General features: G+C 37.6%; 1 protein-coding gene across 10 annotated transcripts in view; it reads left to right on the top strand.

Moving 5' to 3' along the window:
• PTPRM (protein tyrosine phosphatase receptor type M) overlaps window positions 1–26,359 on the top strand; it is a 463,481-nt gene that overhangs the window by 97,161 nt on the left and 339,961 nt on the right. For 9 of the 10 annotated variants that reach the window (XM_069004459.1, XM_069004462.1, XM_069004458.1 and 6 more), the window contains exon 2: window positions 12,419–12,541. In XM_069004459.1, the coding sequence (XP_068860560.1) occupies window positions 12,419–12,541 (123 nt within the window). Of the gene's footprint in view, window positions 1–12,418; window positions 12,542–17,731; window positions 17,849–26,359 lie in introns of those variants that run through there. The other variant, XM_069004467.1, reaches the window with a different exon arrangement.

Raw genomic sequence — 26,359 nt, 5'->3', positions numbered from 1 at the left:
GTATAATTTACTGCAAGTGATAATGACTAAAACCAAGGGAAAAAAAAGCAGTAGCTAACTACATTTTAAAATAGAAAGTTATTTATACCTGTAGCACAGTTAAAGCCTGTTGTGCTGACTGAATTTAGCAAGCAGACCTGGGATTCAGCCTTAGCACTGCTAATGACTCGAGGTGTTATTGATGTAGTGAACTAATTACCCGTGTGATGAAGTTGCCTGCTGGAGGTTTTTGACTGCTTCATCACCGTGGCACCTCCTACAGGTTAATTCACTGAGCAACACAGGTAAAACTTCCAGGTGGAGGTCCTGCTCTCCTTCATCCAGTCACAGAGTCGTTATGACAGCAGTAACTAATACCAAGATGAATATTTTCCTGAATTGTTGGTCAAGTGGATCTGTATCAGTGTTGTAGAACTGATGGTTGTATCGTAGAACTCAAGGCTGTAGCACTTCACATTCGCTGCATGGGAAAATGCATACACGGTGACTTTAAAAACAAAACTGAAATGAGTGACAGCCTTTCTCACCTGAAGGAAAACCCACAGATATTAAAAGGAAAAAAAAAAAAAGAGTGGCAGGATTCTTGGGTTAGCAGGCGGGACAGGGGCTGCATGGGCTGCAAGATCTGATTTAAAATTTGAATTCTTTCTACATATAAAATTCTTTTATGGCATTTGTTCTCAGATGTCTCAGTTCACACATTAGAAGTCAGAGCATAAACAGCTTGTTTAATTAGATGATAAACTAGTTAGCTCAAAATCTATAGGGAAAAATACTATCAGTAAAGTAGTTTCATAAGGAAAAGAATAAATACCAATGTGTTTAGTCTATTTTTTCTTTTTGTTTTACCCGTTGATGAAGTAGAATATAAACTTCTGATATACTGGGCAGAAGAATTACAAAATTTATCTTAACATTACTGGTATAAAGAAATGCTTAGGGGTTTTTTTTCTGTTTTTACTTGTGGCATAGCTGAAAAACCTCTTGAGACTAGTAAAGTGAACATTGCCTTTGTTCTTTACTTAAAGCTAGAGCTGTGTTGTAAATAGTCTGTATTTTTCATCCAAGCTTAATATGCTGTAGTCTAACAGGATGCATTAAGTGTTCTCTAACAACTGCAGAACTCATCAAGCAAATGGAAAGATTAGCCCTGAAATCAAGCTTCAAACTTTTATTTTCTCACAATCAATAGACAAGTAATGTATGTTGGATTTAGAATGATATGAGATTGACTGCTTAAATCCTTTTTAAAGTTCAAAGCTGGAAACAGATTGTGTCTACAAGCAATCCACAGCAGAGTTTCTAGAGGCTTGTGATAAATAAGTGAAATTGGGTTTGACTGAAATGGCCCATCAGTCCCATATGGGTATAGCAGGAAGATTTCAGGCTCAAAAAGACAGAGGTTTAGAGAAGCATCAAGCAGTGGTTTCACAGCACCTGAGATTGCTTTGTGGAGTCTGCTGGGAGATGTAAAGACAAGAGCTCATTAAAAATGAGTAGCACCAGGGAGAATGATTGAGCTTCAAGTACACTTGAGTTTTTTAGCTTGAGGAGTTTAAAGGTGAAGATACATTTTAAAAGCTCAACTGGCAGATGAGAAGAATGCTGTCAGGTTTCTCAAAGAAATCCCTTTATATAGAGATAAATAGCATGTTATAGTAGTTTTTTGACAAGATCGGGGAGAAAAAAAAAAGCAAACCCAAAAAATTACTCAGCTCAGAATGTCCTGATAGTAGGATGAAATAATAGTTAATCTCTCAGCTATCAAAACTGGATTTTGATAAAGCAGGTTGTCTTCAGTCCTGCTATCTGATAACTTCAGAGGCAGTATTTACTGCCTGTAAAAGCTGTGAAATCTGGGGAAGAAATTAGTCTTGGGGCTCCCTTTGAGGATATTCTATCTGTAATAGTAGTTCACTTGTGGTATCTTAAAGTTTGTGGCGGGTCCACTGCCTTAGAGGTGGCTTTTGCCTAATCAGACTTTGAACTGTTTTACACTGTTGTACTTACTTGCTTTAGAAAAATGATACTGAGCTTTAAAATCAGAACTTAGCTTCTTACTTGCTTTTTATTCAGATATAATCTGTGCTGTTAACAGATACAGTTGTTATGAAGTAGTTAAAGTAATATAAAATATCACAGATTTTGATTAGTCTGTGAGAGCATAAGGATTGTTTGTCAGTGTGTGTCCATTTACCTAATGCTGGAAGACACGGAATGAACAAAGCCACATTGACCTGGGAAGCAGCACTTCGGTTTGGTTTGTTCAGTCAGAACAAGTGTCCTTTGGCTCAGGACAAATACATGATATTTGTGATATGTGATAAATGTGTTGAAGCAACATAGTCCTTTTTTTCATAGTCTCATAGCATGAAATGCAGCTGATCACTATCTGTTTGGTGAAAGCTTGTGACTCTTGGCACAACTGTAGACAAAAGAACAGTGGTTGCTCAGCGTGTTACTTACATTTGCCTTCATTCCCATCCATTCATTCCTATCTATCCAATATAAAATGGGGAAAAACTTTGCGAGGGGAATTGAATAGCACAGTTTCTAGCTAAGAATGAAGATGTTGGATTTTAGTAATTTTAAGAAAGAAGTGCTGTTTTTCAAAGTTATTAAAAAGTGCCTTAGCAAAAAAGAGATTCCACTGGGATCGGGAATTTAATGGCTTTGTGAGTTGAATGGCTAGCAGTGCTGGTTGTGGAAAAGGTGGTTTGACTGTCTTTTATTAGGCTGTATTTCCCCAGAGCCCTAGGATGGATGTAGCATGAAAAGGTTTGTCTTCATGACAAACTGAAAATCTAATACGGTGTTTCCTGAACAGATGTTAGATAAATGGTCTGGTGTGGTCTCATAATCACAGTCTTGATGATTGGATATTTCTTAGATTATACTGTGTTTTAAGTATAGTGTTGAGGTGAGCAGAGCCTGTATTATGACAATTTTGGCTGCAAGGCATAGGTTTCAATCTCTTCCTCCCAGCTGGGATGGAAAAAAAGAGTAGATCTCCCCACCCTTTTTTCCTTCCTTCTGAATTGCATTTTATTTCACTTCAGACTTTCCATTACATGTGATTTTTTTCTTGAATATCATCTGTGTAGTTCTGTACTGTTTTCCACTTGTGTGGTTTTGTGGTGCTTCCCAAATGTCTTTCCCTGCTCTTCTTTCCCCTCCCCTGGATGAATCTTTGTGGGACAGCTGTACTGTGCTGTTTTAGTGAGTTATAAAGATGCTGGGATGTTTGGGTGAGGTGAAATGGACTAAGGAGTTTTTAGGAGAATCAGTTATAAAAGTGGAATTAATATGAAACTACTGAGGATAGGCAGCTGTCTTATTTGTTGGAATTTGCTTATCTTTGACAGGTCAGCACAACTGTTTACATTCCTCGTAAATACCATATTGAGAGATTAATGATGAGTGATTCTTGAGTTTACTCTTTGTCAGGGTAGCACTTCACCTAAGGAAACAATTTAGGATTTTGCCTTTAGGCCTTGGTAGCTCTATAGGAGCAAATGAAACCAGGAAAGAGTGAAATCAAATTTGTAATTTCTTACTGTGTTTAGGTATTTTCTCTTTCATTGCAGCTGCAAAATATGCTTGGGCATATATTTTGGTGATAGATCTCCTCAGTGTACTGAAAAGAGAAGATAAAATTGCAATAAAATCTAAATGAGGAAAGGTTAGAGGCATTCTACATAATAATTAAATTAATAGGGGCAGCATCTGTTGCCAATGTAAGAAATCACAAATAGCTGCTGAATGGAAAAGAGTTCCCTATGGTATGTGCTTTGTCCCTCAGCTGACAGAAGGGTGAAGTACTGCAGATTGCTGCTTCAGAGTTGCAGTTGGGAGTGGGAGTGTGGTCCAGGGGCTGCACTTCAAATCACCCCTCTTTCTTTTCTTCCCTAGAAATGAGTACAGAGACATTGTTGTGGGTTTTACTGTAGATTTCCAAAACAGAGGTGTTGTTTCAAGTCCTTTAAGAGGTGCTGCACGGTGTCAAATGAAAATATGCCTAATTGCTACCTTCCATATATATTAATGCACTGTGTGCATCCCACCATCCTGATCATGTCTTTACTAGTCTCCATTTCAAGTAAATGGGGGAAAAAATAATGTCTCCCATGTCTCTGTTCCATAGCATCTGCTTTCTTTGCAAGCTGGGATGACTGAATGCTTTTATGCGTTTCGTAAAGGGGTTCTGTGCGCTCCTGGGTGGTAGCTATAAAAATAAATTAAGTAAATCCTTTGGTATAAACTATATGAAATAGGTGTGCAGTTGCATTTTTGTTTTTCTCAGTAGGCTTATTTCACTGCAAGAATATAATTTGAATTTTTAATTCTGTTTTAAGTGTGCGAAAAGAAGGTTCCTTTTGTTAGTTATTTGTAGGTCAAAGCTTTATGCTGAAATGTTTCAGGCAGTTCATACAAGAGATTTTTTGCATTTTGAACCACATTTTTGTCATGTATTTGTGATAAACAAGATGCAAAACATAAGGGAAATCTGCCTTTTATTTATTCACTTTTGTAGTGGTTTTGACCACAGTCCAGAATTTCATCACGTTCACTCAGCTCCAATAAAAATGTAAATCACCTGTCTCCCTTTTGCAACTGGTATGCCCAGTGTGATCTTTTTAATAAGGTGTATACATCTGTAGGTTAAACAGGTGTTACAAATTGGACTTCTAGTTGTTCTTGTAAAGTCTTTCCAAAGTACTTCTCATATGGAGCTTTTTTTGGTAACACTTTTTTGTGAAAGTTATCATAGCATACATTTGTAAATTCAATTTAAGCATTAAGTTAGTAATTAAAAAGGACAACAGTACATATACAAAAAAAAAGAAAAAGTAACAAAAAAATCCCACCAACCCCCTCCCTGCAACAGCCACTAAAATGTATCTGTAGCAGTTATTCGTACAAGAACTGTCTCTCACTATTAACTCATGTTGAACTGGCAGAACAGCTATTAGTTTTAGCACCCAACATGATATCCTCCCTTTAACTAAAGCATAAAATCTGATGACTTCTGCAAATATGTTTGTTTTAATAGTACTTCTCAAAATAGAGTCTCCATAGCACATTTCTGCATAATCCTGTACGCTCTTTGTGGGGTTGAACACTCAAATATTTCTCTTGGTAGATACCCTAACTAATGACAACTGCAGCAGGGTTATAATTTGTGTATGTAAGCATATATGTGCACTTGCCCTTATAACTGATGCCATACATTAAGAAAAGCTATCACTAATATTGTGAAATCAAACACCCTGCCATTAAATAATGCCAGAAATAAGTTTGCTCATAGAATATTAATATGCACCCATTTTCCTGTGGGCCTCATAAATATTCACTGATACAAAAATGACACAAATATATGGATACTATTTGCTTACACAAGATGGATGATTTTTATTTTAAGAGCCTTTATTCATTGTCTTACCTTGGTGAGTGGTTTCTGTTTTTATGTCTTGGTAGCTCAAAGGCGTTGAAATGCACATTTTGAGAGGAAACTATTTTCAGGGTTTTTCAGTAAAGTCCAGGAACCCAAATTTTGAATTACTCTCTATATCTATTAGGCAAATGTAATTGTTAAAACCCATTTTATTTGCCTAAGTGTGGGCAGGTTTCTAGGGGAAGTTAGAACTGACAGATACGTTTTCCATAAAATTCAACGTTGCTACATTATCCTGTGTTACCAAAACTGAAACATTTTTGGTGACATTTATGTTGATTCACTTTCTGTCAGATAAGTGGAGGGAAAACAGAGAGAACAACTGTAAATGTTTTATGAACGTGTGGTGAGCTTTTGAATACTCTTAAATAACAGCTCTAAGTGTTTATCTGAATTTTGGCTTTTTTTTTTTTGTATGCTGTCATGTCATCCATCACCTGTGATAGTGCTAGAATTGTGTCCATAAATTTGGAATTCTCAAGCATTCTCGTGCCACCTTCTCCACAAGTCTTAGCACAGTTCTATAGAATTTTTTGTCAGTTTTTCTCCCTTAGGGACAGAATTAATATCCGACTTTCTTAGTTGTTAAACGCATACTTTTACTTCATGATCTTTTCTCTGGCTCATGAGATTTTTCCAGACAATTCTTCTATTCTCTACCTTTTTCAAAACGCCTTCTGAGCACAGCCACAATCAGAAAAGGTCTCTAATTGTAAAGTCTGTTTCTTTTTGCTCTTATCTCTCACCCCTGTGCATATGTAGATTTGACAAAATGTAGAAACTGTTTTAAATGAGATCAACTTTATGCAGCACATGGATTTTCAGGCTCCCTGACCAGTAATATAGATTGCAGAATTATTTTAGAGCTCTGAACACTTGCCTTTGGTAGGAAAAAAAAAAAATCCCTTGGTATGTTTTGAGTGAAAATAAATGTTCCATTTTAAAACAGACTACCCACTGTTGAAAGCTCACTAGTAAAGCCTGGATAAGAAATTTTGGTGCATGTGTGTTTGCTGCAGATACGTGGCAGCTCTGTGGGTACTTTGGAGACACACAGAGAAGTTTCTTTTACTGGCTATCTCTGAGCTAGCATGTCTGGAAAGCCCTTTCAACATGTAATACTGTAACACCTTTGAGAGGACAGGTCGAGCCTTTTTTTGCTGAGAATCTACACACAAAGTAGAGTCCAGGCAGACCACGGTGTTCAGTTTCTAATACGTTCTTTAAACTGTCCATTTACATAGCTGAAGCTAGTTTACATGAACCTTATTGGCTTAACCATATACGGATTTCAGGGAAGCAAATGTTTTTGAACTAGGCAATTTCTGTCATCACCCCATCTATAGTAAAAGCTACACAGCAGACCAGACCTGTGTTACAGGTTCACAGGCAGCAGTTTAGTTTTTTTATGTTAAAGATTGTCAGTTGATTCCCGCTGTTGCTTTCTCTGTTAGTGAGTTTATAATTGAGAATGGCTTATTTTCCTCTTTATGACTCCTTATCTGCCCCCAAAGGAGAAATTGTTTATTCTCTGATGGGATGGTTTGTCAGCTTAAAAGGCACAGGATCCTGTTTCCTAGTGCTGTGTTTCTCAGATCATTTTCTACTTGTCATGAGAGTGTCTAGATAGGATAATTGTCCTCAGCAGTAACCCTTGGGGTTACTCACAGATTATGGCTCATTCACAGATTAGGCAACCTTAGCAATTGTAGTTTGCCACAGTTTTCAGTTATTTCACGTTTCATTTGCCTTGGTATGTTGTCCAGGTGATGCACTTGCTCCATTGCTCTTGGATGCAGGGTTGTTCATGAGGACAGGAGGGAATGCAGTCGGCTGAGGAATGCTATACTGTTGGTTTGGGCAGAGGCTTCTTTTTTGTTATAGACAGAAAGGAAAGAGAAATTGCCTAATAGGAGATGACTCTTTCCCTGCATTATCCAACCCTACTGATACAAAATGTGGTCTAGGCATCCCAGCTTTCAGATCAGATGTCAGCATTTTAATTCCTGTTTCGAAGTATAGCTACATTGCGCTTAGAGTTAATCAACATTACCCCATTTCCAGTATGAAACCGAAAATAACAGACAGCAGAATTCAGAATACTTTTTAAATGAGATAAAGAAGAATACTAGGCAAATGGGAGATTCAGTAAACTTGTCTTCTGGGTTCACATATTCTGCAACAGGATTCATGTTACTATGGCAGATCAGAAACCATAGGGCTTTGCTGCAAAGAAAAAATTGATGTTATCCCAAAACAGGGCCAGTGCATCAGTTCTGGTATGCGCATATGTTCCCTGCCAGTGCTAGCACTGGCACTCATAAGAATTACTAGTTTTAGGACTTGTACACTTGGCAGCAAATTTTTGATGGAAAGTACATGTTGATCTGAGATCTCTGAAGTATATAAAATCAACAGAAATAAAGCAGTGCCCAGCATAATTTGAACTTTTTTCTGTGCTGCTTTTTGTCACTGAAAGGATTTTTAGTATCCTACTGTTTGCTAAGGTATTCTTTGAGAATGCTTCATAACAGTTGTCAGAGTCTGTAAAACACAAAATAGTTTGAATAAAACTTTATTCAAATTAGGAAAAATACAGTGTATTCTTTATCCCTTTTACTTTAATTGGTTGCTTTCATCTTACATTACATTCCTTGTTTAAGCTCATAAATTTTTCAAGATCTAAAGTAATTTAGCCAGCTAAAATTGAAGCATCCAAAAACGACTATGCTCAGACAATGGCATAGTTATATTGAACTGGGTTCATGATGGTTAAATGGATAATTGCAGTTGAAAGAACCATAGACTGTAATAGACTGTGTTGCATCTTGTGCATTTATCAATTCAGTTCCCCTTAGGAATCCAAAAATATCTATAAAATGCAGCATAAGCCAAAGAATCTTAATGGCATATGTATCTTCTGCTTTACTTATAAATATTTCAGTCAGCATAGAGTTCATCCTTTAAAATACAGTTTGGCCATCCAAACTGTGATGTCAGTATAACAGGCAGGGAAATTGCTTTGCTTGATTAAACTGTGTAACAGCCAATATGTATTTTGATTATTACTATCAATTCTAGTAGCAAAAAATGAGCAGATTTCTCAAGTGAGCTGGTTGATTATAAACAGCAGCCAGTCTTGGCAGTGGCTTGTGTTTCAAAACAGTGCAATGATGAGAGACATTAAAGACCTGATAGTTGCTCAGATTTTACCAGTCCTTGTTGATACCATGGGTCCATTTCATGAGCTGGAAACCTTGCACAGTAAGAGCATCGTGACTAGAAAATAGACGAAGTGCTGCAGGAGCAGCCAGGAGGGCTTCAATAGAGACAAATGTAGGGGTTTCTCAAAAGTTATGACCCATTTCTGAAGAACTTCATCTTGTAGTATGGTCAGATGTGAGGGGCAGAAGTGCCAGGGGTTGGTCATAAGCCATCAGGATCTTTGATGACTATTGATTTACAGTAATTGTTTCTTGGCTAATTTGGCTAAGTGTTTTTTTTGTTGTTTTGTTCCACTAAGGTGTTCTGTGTTACAAGGTTGCCTTTACTTCCAAAACCTATATATGCCATGCAAAAGACTTTACAAAAAGTCATGGCTATGCAAAGCCTTTATTAGTATTCATCTTATCCTCAGTGTCTGTCTGTGGAAAGAAACATGGCTTGACATCTGTGCTATTAAAGATCCTCTGTATGCTGGTCAGTTCTCTGGATAGGTGACTGTACAGCTTGATTACTTGTTGCAATACTCCCTACACTTTCCTTATTATTTGTGGGTGGATGGGGCTTAGGAATAGAAGGAGTTCAGAAGTTTCTTTAAACTTCTGGAGCAAACTTGAAGATTTGATACCCATTTTGATGAAGTTATAGTAATAATAATACAACAAAGGATGTAAATGGCAAAGATGGGAAAAAAAGAAATCCTGAGTGTGATTTAGCTGTAGACTTGCAAGAGAAATGAGGAAAAACAAGCAGGGAGAAAGGGTCCCATGTTGAGAGACAAATGGTCTAGACAAATAGAACTATTCTATTTATCCACATTTTTGACGTCTTCCTGATTCATGAGCATGGGAGAAGCCTTTATTAACCATCTGGAATCACAAATCTTGCCTTTTTCCCAGTATTGGATATTTTTCAGTGCTTGGCCAGGCTTCTGGATTTGAGGAAGAAAACACTTTAAACTGTTTTGTCTTCTTATCACTAGAGATATGTTTGATGTCATAAAGTGTGGGAGCTATTCCATATATTCATTCATCCTGGTTTGAATTGTAAACCCTGATTTATGCCAGCTTTCATTTGGGTATATATTTTTTGCCAAGTTTGACTACATTGCAGACTGCATAACTTAGTGTTTAAATTTATGTCCTATTATCATTTGCAGTACTTTTTCAAGGAAACTATCTTTCTTTTTTATTTTTTATAAAAAAGCACAAATATATCTGTGAAAGCTGATGTTCAGCTCGTATGTCTGAAACTTAGTTTGTGCTGTATTTTATGAAGTTCGAAGTAATATTTATGCAAGTACTAGAAAAAAATGTGTAAATGACTGTCTAAATTTCTAAGCCTTCCCTCTGGAAATGTTGCAGATGTTATTTAATATACTCTATAAAAATCTTGCGTATTTCTGAATTTTTTTGACTTCAGGAGAGAGAGAGTTTATGTCTCTTGTTAACATTGAGGCAAAATGTTAGATTTTGGAGTTGTGAGTTTTTAAATGGGTTTTCTGTTCCCATTGGATTATCTAATTGAATCTTTTGCACTTAAATTTGTACAGAAAGAAGCAGTTTCCAGAGGTGCTGATTTCCCTCATACACTTAGATCTATTGGAGACTTCCCATAGAAAGTTATCTTAGAACAGAGACTAGTACAGGATGACCTGTATCCAAGGACAGGGCAAACATGGTATGTCTCTAAAGGCCAATGTAATAGTCTCACTGTTAAGAAAAAAAAAAAAAAAATCAGTGATTGCATATAAAAATAATTTCTGCTGAAGATTATGTGCTTGCAAAATTCTTACTGTGAATCTCAAATATACACTTGGACTAGTTATTAGGAAGGCTGGACTTCAGTTAGGTGATATTTGTCAGGTGTAATGGAATTTTGTCTTCTACTTTTTGGTAAGTGTCATGGTTTTAAGCCCTGGGAAGAAATTAATTTTATCCTATTGAAAATGGACAGTATGGTATTCTGTAATGCCATTTATGTGCTCTAGGAAAATTAAGATTTTAAAAGTAATTTTTAAATCTAGATTTTGTCTGTTTCCTGTTTTAATACAGCTTGGCAAGGCTAAGCCTACTGTGCCTTTGGACAGATAGCAAAGATGATGAATAGCCCTAAAGTTTAGTTTTGTTTGAACAGCTGTAGAATTTCCTTCAATATGGACAGAAATATCTCTGACTAGAGTTATATTTATTTTCCCAAATAGGAAAGATGTCATTCTTCACTGGACTGAAACATCAAATAAAACAGAATTTTGTAACCCTGTGTTAGTCTCCTCTTAGATGATAACAATGTAAAAAAGCTGAAGTTTCCTCTGTACCACAGGAAAGAAAGCAAAGCTTTTCCGTTTTCTTGTGGATAATGTTAGACTCCATTCTTTTAAATTTGGGACATTAATTTTTTCCCTACCCCAGCTTGGGGGTGTGTGAGCTTTTATAACATTTTTTTTTTTTTTTACTTAGAAGAGAGTGAGAAAAAAAAGAAGAGGAAATAATACTGTTTTCTTTCAGAGATTCTGAGACTCAGCGTCTCGGGGTGACTTTATGATGTGTATCCCATATCGCTGCCTATGCCCAGAAATTAATTCTTGTGCCTTTCTATGCCTTTAAACTGAGCCTGAGAGGGGGGAGGAAAAACTGAGCAAAACTTCTTCAAAGCGGTTTGCAGCTTAGCTTGTTCAAGGTCACACAGAGACGGCTCTCTGCGTTCAGCCGCGGCAGGAGAGCGAAGGGAAGCACCCTGCTTGCTTTCTTTCCAGCCAGCTTTCAGCCAGTGTCTCAGCTCCTTTCCCTCCGGAGAGTTGAACTTCTGTTTTCCTGGGACTTTGTGTTTTTTTCCCTTTTCTCTGCTGGACTGTTTCAACATCAGAATACATTGGGAGGACCTTCCACCGAGGCCTTGGCCCTGGAGGTGGGTCCATCACCCCATCCCAGCTCCAAGGAGGGGGAGAGAGAGAGGCTACGGAAGGGCTCTGAAATTTTCCCAGGTTTTCTCTCCACAGCGAGAGGTTTCATTATTTAGCATTAGTATCTTTTTTCCCCCGTGTATTTCTTAAATAAATAGTTTTTATCTCTTTCACTTTCCTTTGAGGAAAAAGGTTTTTTTCCCCGAACCTGGTGGGGGAGGGGTGGTTTGTAATCTGCCTTCTCTCAGAGGATGTATTTCTAAATTTGGCCAAACCGGCACACTGAGCATAGGTTGACATTTTGAGGTAGATGTGCCGTGCTGTGCCAGAGGCACTGATCCCACAAACAGCTGTGCTGGTACCTGTTTGCAGTGCAGCACACCTGGGAGCATCTAGGTTTTCCCTTACTTGGAAACCAAGATACAGGAATTAAAGCTTGTGTTCCCACCTTTACAGATTTCTTCTAAAATGTAGGTCCTTGGGCATGGAATACTTTTTTTTTTCCCTGAAGAATATTAATCATGTAATCTTTTAATATTCTTATTTTTACTGGTGTTTATTTTGCTATTTTGTTTTTGATACCTGGTGATTGCATTATAAGAGAAAATTTGTCTGCAGTTCTAAACTTGCTCTTTTACCCTTAGGATTTTGTTTGCATGACAAGAAACTTTTATGCCCTCTATAAGGTGAAGACTAGTAAATACATAATAATCTATATTAAAAGATGTTTAAAAATGACAAAGCCTACTTTGAATGGTGTTGCAGTTGTTAGGATTGGAGACTCATAATCTGTTATCTGCATGCCTTGTTTAATTTTTACCCTTTTGTTTCTTTAACAGGGTGCTGCACTTTTGATGAGCCTCTTAGTTCCTGTGGCTATAGTCAGTCAGATGATGATGATCTCAACTGGGATCAGGTGAATGCGCCGATGAAGCCGTCCTCGGGTCAAGGGATGCTATCGGGTTCGTCTTTATTTTCTTTGTTTCTCTTCGACCTTACATCATGTGTTTGTCCAGCATTAATTGACAGTACTGTTCTTAAGATGCTGTTTCATCTGAGTCTGTTTAAGTGGAATACTCAGATTTTCCAAGTGATTTCTGTGAGGGATATTTTGCAACTCAGAGTTGTTGTGTGGGGAGTATAAAGGTTAGAAAGAAGAAATAGAAACTTGGTGTTATCAGGGAAGGCTGAAAGAAAACAGAAGGGTGACATGAAAATGAAACCAAAGTAGTACTAGAAACAAGCAGACACGACTTAGAGAGAAAAGGAAGATAGTCTTAGGTATTTTCATTGAAAGATATAATAATCAAAATCTGTTATAAAAGGATGGAGAGAAAAGAGGTGAGTGAAAAAGCAAAGAAACCCCAAAAGAAAGGGTTGCAATGATTCTATGCTCGTTGAATGTAAAAGATAGTTGTGATACTATTACTTAATGTATTTTTTGCACTGCATGGAGTTGGACCTTATTCCATAGCAACAACCTGTACATTCTGCTGAACTCTAAACCTGCTCTAGTAATATAGTTATTACCCTAGTACTTCATCCACAGAAATACGTAAAATCTGTCCACTAGTTTTAAACTATTCGCTAGCCTAAAATTTACCAGTTGTTCCTTTTTCTAGTTTTTATCTAGGCACGTTAAGAATTCCCCCCATGTACTGATCTCCATTTCCTGGGAGATGATCACCTGCAGCCCAGCTCAGCATCTACTTTGGCTTTTATAGACTGAGCCCTAAGTGACTATTATGACTTAAAAGTAGGCAGAACAAGAAGACCACTAGATAAAATCACTGGTTGTAGCATTGTGGGACTTCTTCAGCATTAGTCTCATAACTTAGTATAAATATATCCATAACACTTAAAAGCATTGCAGATGAATGTCCCAGTATTTCACATCCCTTCCAATGAGGTCTTTAAAAGACCCATAATGTACTTAGGTGTTTATATAGAATCTCTTCAAAAGTTGTTCTTGAGAAAATGTTCCTTCCTAATTTTTGAATAAGGGAATTAGGAAATAGACAACGTCAATCTTTAGAAGTGACAGTATAAACAAAACCTGAACATAATGCACTCATTAGTAGTGTAGCAATAAATGTATGATGTGCATAATCAGCCTTAGGTACCATTCACTTGTATAAAAAAGGCTTTCAGTGTTCTTCACTGTAGATTTACCAGTGTCGCCCTCAGTTGTGAATGACACCTTACCTGAGGTTCATGGCTGAAGTACCTTTTACTTCAGCACTTTGTTTCCTCTGGCAAAGGCAGGACTCCCAACTTCAAGATGGATGTTCAGTTTATCTGAGTCCTGGCATTTGGATCATTGTGCTAGATTGAGTTCATCAACCCAGATAAAGGAAGTTCTTTCAAATTCCTTTTTAAACTGGCATTCGTCCAGTGGTCTTGGCATATACTGCTAAACATTTTCTGAACTATTTCATTAGTGCTTGATACTGTTGCTCAAGATGGAGACACACATAGTTTTATCAGCCATCTTGGCTAGCGGTACAAGATGTACATTCTTTTTTTCAGTCATGCCACTGGAATTTTCTTTCTATTCCAAATTTCATTCATTACTTTCCTCACTTGGATTTGTGAAAGCAATTGTCGGTATGTGATGTTCAGTCTTCTTGGCAGATAGAAGAGGTTTAAATCTATGTTCTCTTCTCTCATGACGACAGGCTTGCAGCTTTTTGGGGTTTTTTTCTTGATGGTAGGAGTCTAGACTACAGACTGGCATGTCTATAGAAGGAAAATTATATGTGTAATTTTATTTATCGGATGTCATACAACTTGTTTCTTATTTGTCTTCTTGCCTTTTTATCAGAAGTCTGAAATAATGTTCTGATGATCTAGTAAAAATCTATTTAACTTGGTAACAAGTTATATTTACAGTTTAGGGAGTTTTATTTGTGCCCATAAAGGAAGTGAAATATTCTTTGGGAGCATTGGGTCAGAAGATGAATGAGTTAGTCTGAAGATATTGGTGCCTTAAAAGGTCAAAAACCCCTTTGAGAGGGAAGAAATGCTCATTTTTTGCAAATGAGAAGCACTGTGTCTAACAGCACGATTTAGTCAAGTGGTATCTAATTTTTCCTCATAATTTCATCTAGACAGTTTTTTCCTGTTCTTGTTCAAATCATCGTCTTAATGATTTTAATTAGTTTTCAGTTAGCCTTAGCCAGAGGGTTATGTGATACACTTAAAAAATGATTTCAAGTAGTTTGTCAGCAGTTTCTGGGCTACATATTTAGGAAGAAATAACTTCAGATGGTAATGAGTAGAACATCTTAAATTAATGGTTTGTGGGGAATTCTTGGCTTGAAAGCAAAATGCTTTATGCAACAATGTTGTAATACTAGACTGAAACAAGAACTCTCAGTTCTGTACTCCCTTGTCAGAAGAAAAAAATTAATGCACATAACATTCCTAATTTCAGGCAACATGCTCCAGTGGGTGAATTGATGTCAATATATAATATTTTGTATAATTTGGTGACTGTCAGGGGGAAGCACACAAGTGATGACATTTGATTTTTTTTAATCCACATGAGAGTGCTGAGAGCATAGCTGCACTTCAGATAGATAAATATTTTGGCATGATACGTTATTTCAGTGGAACAAAAGAAATGTCATATAAGATTCATGCATATGTGTGCACGCTTTCATGTACATGCTGTTTACAGGTTTATGAATATTGCAGATCTTAATTTAGATGAAAATTGCTAAACTGTATCAAAGGTAATAATATATCCCAGAAGTGTTCCTTGCAGTGGACTTTAATCCCTGTTGGATTGTTACTGTAGCACAGAAACAGGAAGTTACCACTAAAGTTAGTAGGGTGCTAGTGCTCTAATTTCCTTGATAAATATAAGCATGGCCTTTAATGAGTCAGTACTAACCTGAAATTGTGTTAAACAGACCCCAAAATTAACGACATGTATGAATTTCTGTATTTATTCATATGAATTAAATCAGTGTGGTTTATCCACTGCTCTTCAGTTTCAAGTGTCCTGTGAGTCAGATGGAGTAAATGCTGTTTGGAAGAGCGGCTCTTCCCTTTTTTCAGCCTCTGTCTTCTCCTTGTCTTTCTGTTCCCAAAATGTGTGTTTAAAATATTGTTCATTATCCTATGGAACAGTTAAGCAGTTTGATATTAATGTGTTTATATAATACAGATTTACAATTACAGCTAACTGTAAGCCCTCTAGTTGTAGTCCAGTAAAAATGTCTTCAGAAAAATACACCCACACAGTAGATTACTCAGTTGGCAGGGTGTGGGCTGCAGGAGCACGGCCTCCATGAGAAGAGGTCAGGGATGCCCCGTGTTGGACACATCTGGGCACAGCCACTGGACCCCAGTGCTGGGCACAGCTGAGCTCCTGCTGCACCTCTGGGATAGCATGTTTAGGAAACTGTAAAAGCCACTGGGCAGTAGCTGTCAGAGAGAGAAGTAAGAATATGTGAGAAAAGCAGCCCTGCAGACACCAGGGGTCTTCTCCAGGGTCAGTGGAGAAGGAGAAGGGATGGGGTACTCCGGGCACCAGTGCAGAGACTCCCCTTCTGCCTGGGTGGAGCCCATGGTGAGGCAGCTGTGCCCCTGCAGCCCATGGAGGTCCAGGGTGGAGCAAAGATCCTCCTGCTGCCTTTGCACGACCCCACACCAAGAAAAGGTGGATATTTCATGAAGAAAGCTGCAGCCCATGGAGAGGAGTCCACACAGGGGCAAATTTTATCACAGGACCTGTGGCCTGTGGGGTCACTGGAGCAGTATATTCCTGAAGGACTGTGTCCCATGGAAAGAGGTTGCTTTGGGGTTTTTTTTAGATACTTGAGAGCTTTGTATTAGTTCAGATACTGCTACAGTAAGTCATCACTGACAGCGATGCAATTAGAATTTTACAGATTACTCCAAGAAGAACAAATATTGTCAGGAGTCTTCTGTATTTATCATTTACTTGATATCATTTCTATTCGTGTCCATGTATTTTTCTATGAAACATTGTGTTCAACTGTGTAAAATCTTTCTATGGTGTTTCACAGTTCCAATTGATTTCTAAAGGACAGTAGCATCATTTTTATTCGATGCAGTGGTTGGTTTGATATCTCTGAGGGGATGTCACTGCATTTGCAGCGAGTCACTGGCATCAGCCTTTCATTCATTTTAAAACAGTTCAAACCCAAATATAAATCAAATCTTCACAGGCTGCCATTCTGCATTGAAAGGATGTTTCCTGCAGTGAAGCTTTCTGTGTTTAATGCAGTGCTGGTCAAAGCCGGGATGAGAATTCTGTTTGTGCTATTTGAGGTGATAATACATTATTTTCGTGGCTATATGTGATTTTTTGAATGGCCTACTATGCTTATTTGTATTCTGAATAGGTAGTGTTGCTTAATGCCTATGCAGTGTCTGCAGAAAATGCTTATAATGCTTATATTATTGTTTAAAATGGCCTTCTGATACTTAGTACCCAGACATGCAGAGCTAGCAGATATTTTATAAACAAGGCAGTGATTCAGAGGAGTATTTAATATTATAGAATGTGAAGTAGTTGTCTGAAAAATGTACATTGTTGTTTAATTGTGCATAGAAGAGTTGTGATCCATTTTAAAAGACAGATAAAGTGATCAGTTGGCAAGTGTGCAGTTCAAGCCAGCTGCAATGTTTTACCATGTAAAGTTATCCTTCTTTGATTTTGTACTTTATCATTAAGCACATTTTAGGGCTGCATTGCATTTTTGTTGTATGTTAGCAGGGATACTTTTCTTCTGTTTGTATCTATATTGAAGAGAATGAAATACATTCCTTACTCAATCCTGTTTCCCCCATATTACTTTAAATAGCTGTATTTTTAAATCATTTGAATGCTATCAAGAGATAATATAAAGTACTATCAAGGTGTGGGAGTTGCAGCTTGCTCACTGTGTTAAATTTTTTCACAGAATTTTCTAGACCTGGAACACTAGCACGTTTAGCATTTTATTGCACACCCAGGTAATAGCTGCAGCCATTAAGGACATGCCTTTTGGCAAGCAGCTCCAGCTTCCAATTAACTGTGTAAGTTAACACCAGTTGCTGCTAATATGGAGCAACATGGAGGTCACACAGAGCAAACCACCTGAGCAGGGAGCCGCGGCAGCTCTGTGCTGCCATGGCTACGGTGCCAGCACTGGAGGGGTTGGCTACTTCAAAAACACACCTGAAGACTTAGTGAGTGGCGTTTTTAACAGGTCTGTTCAACAACAAGAATGATGCCACCAGCTGTGTCTGAGGTATTGCTTGTTGCATGGATCTTATTTTTGTAACTTCTGACCTGACTTAGAGGTTTCAGCACCTGGCACAAATTCTGGGTTTATTACAAGTATTGAGCATCTGTCATTCTTGCAAAGGGAAGTAAAAGATTAATCACCATCAGAGTCCCTCTTTCTGAATCACTGATGGACAATGCTTCTAGGTTGCTTAGTAGGCAAACTAGACAAGTTATGATAATGTGTTTTGCCTGCATGCCTAATAGCTTTCAGAAAATTAGTGCTAATGATTTACTTAACCCTTTGTTGTAGATGTTCTCTGTATATAACTTTTAGTTTGCACTTTTTAGAACAAATGATTTTGAATATGAGCAGTGTGGTTTATGAAGTAATAACACCTAACTTAGATGACTGATTTGTGGATTTTCATTTGAAGTAACAGGCTTGCTGTAGTGTTCATCACTGTAGCTTTGGACATTAGTTTTCTTGTTTTCTGATGCATTCCATCAGCCCTCATATTTGAGTGCAGAATTGCAGAGCATGCTCCAAGTCATGGAAGTAAGTGGGATATACTATATTAAAAGTACCAGTAGCTGATAAAGATTTGTTCAAGATATTTGACTGAAATATGATGATATAATAAATTGTAGCACTTTTTTTTAATGTTTGGGGAGCTCTCCTCTCCTGTAGAAGACAGACAGAAACTACATGAAAGGTCTGAGAAGTCACTTCTCATTAAACCAGAGTATTCACAAAGCAACCTGGAAGATAAAGTTGACTGCTGAGGGTAATTTTGTTTAGCACCATGTAGTGCCACAGAGTGCTAAGCAAGTCCTCTAACCTAATTAATTTACCTTGCTGTGATTACCTGTTTCCTGCTGAGGTTATATCTAACACCTGCCATCATATATGCTGAGAAGCAGCTAACATAATAAGCTAGACACTGGAGTTGGGTTTGGAATGGATTTCTTGGCAACAAGAATTTTTGGGATAAGAAAGTTCTTTTTTGCTACATATCAGAAACCCAGTCTCCTTCCCCATCTTCCAGCCGTAGTGCCAGACACTATCCTGCTGGTTAAGTGCATCAGGATCTAGGTTCAGATTTCCTTGCTAAATTTAAAATAGAAGTACTCTGAATAACTGGGGTTTTGTTTGTGTGTTTGTTCTCCCTTCCTGGACTACTCATGATGAGCTCCTTCAGATGAGGTAGGAGTAGCCCAGCTGGAGAGAGGAAGCTAAAGTAAGAGAATCCCAACAGGACAAAGTACTTCATGTTGTAAAGCCAGTAAAAAAATACTTTTTTTACAATACCCTCTAGTAAAATGGTGTTTTTCAAGTCGAATATTGTCTGGAAAAGAAGAATGAAGTTACTTCTGGTAAGGGCTCTTGGTTCAACAAGGACCACATGAAGAATGTAAATTCTCTTTCCTGGGGATGTGTCCAAGACATGCAAATGTACCTCAGGAAGCTTTACTCTAGGTAGTTTGAGTCTCTGGAGTAATATAAACCAAACAGCACATGCTTTAGTGTAGGTTCCCTAGGGACTCACTGCTGGAGGCATGTTACTGCACCTTGCCATGGGTGTCTTACTGAAACCGCTGCCGTTTCTGCTCCAGTTTTAGCAGACTTGTGTTAAGTATCAATGCAATTTTTTTGCTTCTTTGCCTGGCTAGCTTCTTCTGTTGAAGAATGAAAATACTTTACTAGTTTGAGCAAAGGTGTGGCCAGTAGAAAGCCTGTGAATAAACAGTGAGTCTGAAGGTGCTCCTCTAGGAGCTGCACTCACTGCATTGCAAGATCAGGGGAAAGGAGAATAATCAGAGTATTCCTAAATAAGCTTTTTCTTGTTTAGTAATTAATCTACTGGAAAAAAAAGCCTCTTAATTTCTTGCAGTCTTCAGGGCTTTTCTTTCAGTCTCATGCTTATCCCATTAGATTTCTTCTCATCCATCCTGCCCTTTAGAAACTAATAAAGAGTGGATCAAAACCTCTCCTTGCATCTGCAGGCTTTAAAGTGTGGAACGTGACTGCCTCCATTTCAGGGCCTAAGTCAGTTGTTTCCTGAGTTAGTAGTTTGTCTTTTAAGACAGTTCTTTATGACAAGTTCATAATCATAGGCACAGTGAAAATGCCAGTGAGCTGGAGACAGACTCCATCACTCCTCTTTAGGAGTGCAAATGTTACAAATTTTCAGGGAATCATTTTGTGGCCTTTTTTTTTTTTTTTTTCTGAAATTTAAGAGGACTTTCTTGTTTCAATTAGATTTATGGAAGATTTTTCATACCTTTGCAGCACTTAATTTGTTGCCAGGCACTGATGACTGATAGTATGTTGTTAGCAGGTCTAGTTGTGACTATAGTATGAGTGGCCAAAAAGTCACTGGTTTGAGGCACAGGTCACTAAATGCTCCATGTGGCTTCAAGTGCTCCCAGATGTCTGCACTTTTTGGACTTCTGCTCCCAAGTTGAGGGAAGTCATGTGGCAATTTATCATGTGGGAAATGTGGCAGCAGAGATAGGTTAGTGCACAAGCAAAATGGATGGATTGTTTTTTGTGTTGTATGTAAGTCTTCTGGTATTTGAAGCAATTTGGTTTCCCAGCATATCAGACAAAGTCTTAATCCTTTACAGACGTTTGCAGAACTCAGGAGTCAGGGAAGAAGCAATTACATGAACTTTATGAACTGAATTAAAGAGCTCAGTATTTTTGTTCTCAGTATTAAAGCAATATACTTATTTCCCTCACCAGCTGACATAATTCTTCCTCTATCTAGAAGTCACATTTCCAATCAACTGCTTTTCAGTAGCACAAATGAAAAAAAAATGCTGTCTGGACCTCACTGAAAATGAAATGATGTACATAGTCATTTAATGAGAAAGCAGGTGCAGGTAATTATCCGAGTCATAATGTTGCAGCAGCTAATAACATCAAATATTTGTGATAATTGCAAGCAATTGATCACAGTCCTGTGCTTCTCACGTGTAACAGATTTGAAAAACACTTTTCAATACCCAATTCATGTATTCTTCCATGTTCTAACAATTCGTGTTAGAACATGGGGGCCACAGATGTACTTTTCTTGCCAGTAGCTTCATAAACTGTGATTTTGCATTAAGTTCAAATATGACTGTGTTCTTACTTAAATTTGTACTATTTCATTTTTCCCAGTGACTTAGAGGGGGGGAGCATTTTTCTGCCAAATTTGAGTTTCTGATTCCCCCATACTCTTACAGTCTTTACCTCTTCTAGATGTCAGAGTCAACTCTTGTGTCAGTCTGGTTTCTGCTGGAGCACTGTGTAAGTCCCAGTGTAGTGCAGGAGAGTTCTCCCAGTGCCTGATGCGTGTGCAGCTGAGCATGGTGGCACCATCCTGAACTAGGGAGTCAGGTGTTGTTCTTCCCAGCATGTCTGTCTCCTGCAGTTACACGAGAAGTAGATCAAAGTCACAGTGACAATGGGATGATCCTTAATGTATTCCCTTACTTATATGTTGAGAGCTTCAAAAGAAAGGAAGGGAATGGAAATTTGCTAGAGGCAAATTTCTTTCATTCCAGGGCTGTGTGATAAGACCTCTGCTCAAAGGAGTTTGGAGATGCTTCTTTCTGAAGCTTTTTTACATTCATATCTTACAGGTACAAGGAAATGATGAGGACCTAAGTTGGTCAGTAGCCCTCTTTCTGCACATGGGCTATTGCAGAAATGAATTTGTAGAAGAGAAATTTACATTTTTCAGGCATTTGAGAAGATTCTGGGAAGAGAACCAGAAGGTGAAGAGAAGCAGGCCCTTGGTCCAGTCTTTTATGTCTGAAGTGTTTTAGCAGTTTTCAGTTAATAGGAATCAAAGGCAGTTACTGTTTGAGTGGCAGACAGCACATACACAGTGGTTCTCACAGCTTAGGAAAGGGCTGCTTAAAAGGGTGGTGATTTCTTACAAGTGATATCCCAAGGTGAAACTGAAAGAGATTTCAGAGGAGGATTCGGGGCTCATCTGTATCCCTGATAAGGAAGGGTGCTTCAGTAGAAGCTAGCAGGGGACCTGAGAAAAGGCATGTAAAACTTGCTGCTTTTCTTGGCATTTCCTTGTGAGGTTTCCTTATTAAGCAGCCACACATTAAATGAAACATCTTTGGAAGATCCAGGATGATAGTTGATGAGGGTCCTGTTCTGGGGAGATCAGTTGGGTATTGTGCACCTGCTATGGAGCTAGTGCCTCTGGGAACTGATTAATCTAAAAACCATCAAGCAGAACAAGGTTCTGGAAGCTTCAAGAGTTCTGGAAGCTCACTGCGTAGCAGCAGTAGAAATGATTATGTGTCAGAAACAAAGAAATCACCATGTTCTAGAGTAGGCTTGATCAGCAACAGCATCAAATTCCCTTTCAGGGGTGCACAATGTGCTGTATGAAATTTAAGGCCGCCTGTAGCTTGAAATTTTACAGTGGAGTAAGTTGATATACCATGTATAAAAAGATGTGCTACATCTTTCAGCAATCACATTTAGGTGTTACGTGTGCTATGGTGTTCTTGCCATGTTTAATTTTAGTGTGAGGCACATTTGTGAAGCAGAAAGTTGTTTGGAGGAATTTCAATTCAGGCATTTTACTTACTTGGCTTGCAAAATGGGAGCAGCTTTATGAGTGCATGGCAGATTTTTTTCCCTGTTTTTTGGTATAGCAGTAATAACAATTGTATAATAGTAAGAATTTAATTATTATTTTAGGTACAGCAAGGAAAAGCTATATTTTGCAAGGATATAATAGTGCCTGTTGAATTTAAATTACCTGTGTTTTAGTGTGTCTACATCCAGTTGAACATTTAAGTTAAAATAAAGCATTAAAACAGGTAATTTTTACTTCTGTGCTAGCAAGTCCAATTAAGCAAAGTTCAATTAAAAAAAAAAAAAAGAAAAAGCCATTAGAATGCAGACCTTTAATAAATAAAGTCAATCAGTAGTATTTCTACATGTAAAAAATAGATTTAGATTCGGTGTAGTCTTCACCGCTGCACAGCACCAACAGGATATCAGTATTTTTCTAAAGGTACACATCTATGTCAATTAACTTTCTCCAGCCTCCCCTTTAGTTTCACCATTCCCATCTCCTCTTAAAGCCTGATTGTATTGGAAATGTCTCCAGTTCTAATCCGACATTCTTTGTAATATTAAGGATCAGACTAAATGCATCGTTTCCTACCAAATTATTGCCCTTTAGAGATGAGGTAGAGGTCAGTTTTGCTAAACTGCAGTGATGTTCTGACTCAACAGCAAGTGGGTCATAAAGAAATCATCATCGCAGTGTTTTATTCCTGGAAGCAGAAACCTACAATTGTTATGAGATACTGAAAGATATTTAGCAAAGCACACGTGAAATTATGCAGACAGAAATAAAAAGTTTTGTGGGTTTGTTTTCCAATTAATGAATTTGCCTTCAAAGTTCCCAAAAAGAGCTCCCCTGAGATCTTTTAGTAACCCATATTGCTGTCATTCAAATGAAAATACTCCTTTGGAAAAGCTGCTAATGCTGCTTTGCCAGCTGTAATATGGAAATAAAAATGTATGCCACGGTGATGCTGCTATTTATCTTTTGTATTTGTCAAATAAAGCCTGTGCTATGTAATGCAGCATAAAGAATATAGAAAATCCTTTGGTGTAATCTCAGGTTGCCTAATTTCTTTCACTGGTGAATCTTCTTCATGTTGATAAGAAAAGCATCTGAAATCATGTAACCTGAGGCCACTATTTTGTGTTAATGGGTAGGCTGCTTTTATGATGGTGTGAATTTCCTTTATTTTGCCATTTAAGAGCCTTTCAATAGCGTTGTAAGACTGAAGCCTAACAGAAGCTCTAATTTTTGTACTGTAGTTGTTAAATGACAGATCTTTGTAATGAAAGCAAACTTTAATTGCCGAAACACTGATTCAGTGTTGTTACTTCGAGATTCTGGAGTTTTGTTGCTTCAAGATTCTTTTCCTGTTCTATTCTCTACAGTTCATGTGCCATTCTCCCTTCCCGGGAGAATATATTTATTTACAAGAATTCTATTCTCTCATCCTTCTGTTTTAAGCTCAGTATGTGCATGAGATTTCTGTGTTCAGAAAGTCTTCATAGTCCCTCTCTAAATTGTGCGGAATCCTCTAGCCACACACAGACTTTACATTTTACATCAGCTGTCATGTTTGCTTATTGTGTGCCAAATTTCTCTGCCACCTCTAACTCTCGGTGCTTTTTCTAAGCATTGTTATTTTTCACAGTTTCATTTCCTAGTGAAAGCTTTGTTGGTGTACTGCATTTAAACATATCAATGATTCAGAGTCTAGGGAAGCGCAGACTGCTAAATTCCCTGGAGGATTCTGGGATATCCTTTTTTACCTAATAGTTGCCTGAGCTTTGCTTTGCTTTGCCTATTAAAATGTGCGCCTTTATGTTCTTCCTCATTTAAAGGAAATTTGATGGAACACTGGAAGATAGGTCTAGAAAAGCACACACATTAATATTTATGGCTGTGTGTGTTTTGACTCCAGAAGGGCTGACTAGCAACTGGATATAACCATGTTGATGATTTTCAATAGGTCTGCTGAGCCACAGGATATTCTGAGCAAGGTAGTTGCCTTTACTTTGAAACGAACACATGAAGAGATTCGGTTTCGCTAGGCTTCTGCATGCACAGATGCATTACTTATAGTCAAGATAAATTATATTAGTCTGCTTTTTTCCAAGGCATTCCTCAATACTTCAATATCTAATGCAAAGCTTCGTAATACCTTCTTCTTTCCATGTCAAGATTAAATTGTGAAAAAGCATATTTTTAGAAACTGGTAAAAATTTTCTGCAGGTTTTTTTTTGCTAATTAAGTGCAAATAGCAGATAGCACCGAGTTTTGACCTCATCTGATGTTCTTTGTCTGCAATTCTATTGTTTGTTATACACAACACGTTAATTATAGTATGGTAATTAAATTTTAGTTACTGTTTGTTCAATAAGTTCTTTGTTACGGTGTCAAAAAGTATTTTGACTCAAATATTCTCATGGTCTTTTAAAAGAGACATATCTCATTGATGGAAATGGAATTTCTAAGTAAAATTTAATTTATTTTTTAGTAGAAATGTTTTATTATAATAAGACAGCACTTCCTTATGGAAGTTACAAGGACAGCATACTTAAAATTTAGACAAGATGTTAATTGTTAGTAATGACTAAAGAAACCAACATTGTGTCCAACTGGGGACTGAAGCTGAATTCCAGTTATCATGTCCATTACTGCCGTAGACTTCACCTGAACCTTATTTTCTTATGCTAGGCTAGATATATCTAAATGCTCACAACTAAATTTTGCTGCACTCTACTTTGGGAGTATAAGTTGTTTGTAATTCTAAATAATGAACTTTTTTGCAGAGAACATGATAAAATTATTTTTCTGTGTCATTCTTTCCTCTCCTGCTCTCCTACTGCTCATTCCTCTGGCTTCACATCCTTTTTCAGGAACAACAAGAAAGAGTAGCTTTTTCTGTATAGTTGTGTTAACTTAATTTGGGGGATTATATTTGCAAAGAAATGTAGTAGTTTTACTTTGCAATTCCAAATAGTTTGTATTTTTACTTTGAGTCTCAAATGGGAATGCACTTCTAATTTTATTTAAGTTCCTTTGGGAGAATGATTTTTAGTTTGTTTGGGTTTTGTTTCTTTATAATGAAGATACTACATATCATAATACTCTGTGTATTCAAACAACAGCACTTTTCAAACATATGTATTGCTTCTGGTCAGTGAGAGTGGAATACTAGGTTTCTTTAAAAAAAAAACAACCAAAAAGCTATAAAAGCCCCCAAACTCCAGTAAACCAAACCCAGCCTTTAAAAAAATAAATTATCTACTTTCATACAAACAGTTGTATAATGAAATAGCATATTATTTAAATGCTGGTGTACTAAATATAGAACAGTTATTAAATGCTGCCACACAAATAGCTAAAGGAAGAAATTCAAGGCAGTAAAGCTGTGTGGTCCATATGGCTGCATTGGTAGCATGCTTTTTCCCTAAGATGGGAGTGTCAGCTTTTCTGCCTCTATAAAACTGGTTTGTTTTGGGGTTTTTTTTTTGGCTGCTGGAGGACAGAAAAAGACTAGCATGGCTACCATATTGTCTCAGGCCACCCTGCTTTAGGATTAGTAGCCCCTATCTCCACAAGGCTTCTTCTGTTTTGGGCACAGGCAAGATGCCAACTGCTGGAATCGGCTGACCTCAGATCCAGCCTAGTATTGCCACAGTTGAGGTTTCTGCAGTTCCCCTCTGTATTTTGCAGTATTTCTCACTAGAGACAAGAGAGGAACTGAAATGTTGCTGAGACTTAGTGCTCAAAGGTAAGTTCTTCTTGGAGTTTTAGCCTTTCTTTATTAGCTACATCGTACTGTAAAGCAACACTTCTTTGTTTTAAGGATGCAGGAAACTGAAAGCTGGTTTTAAGTGTAGGAAATTAGATCAGAAGGAAGACAAGGGAGTAAACATACTGAGTAAAATCAGCTGGGGGGGAAATCAAATACA

The sequence above is a fragment of the Aphelocoma coerulescens genome, chromosome 2 (assembly GCF_041296385.1).
Source record: "Aphelocoma coerulescens isolate FSJ_1873_10779 chromosome 2, UR_Acoe_1.0, whole genome shotgun sequence".
Taxonomy (NCBI): domain Eukaryota; kingdom Metazoa; phylum Chordata; class Aves; order Passeriformes; family Corvidae; genus Aphelocoma; species Aphelocoma coerulescens.
The sequence above is the reverse complement of the archived record's forward strand: the minus strand, read 5'-3'. Positions and strand labels throughout refer to the sequence as shown.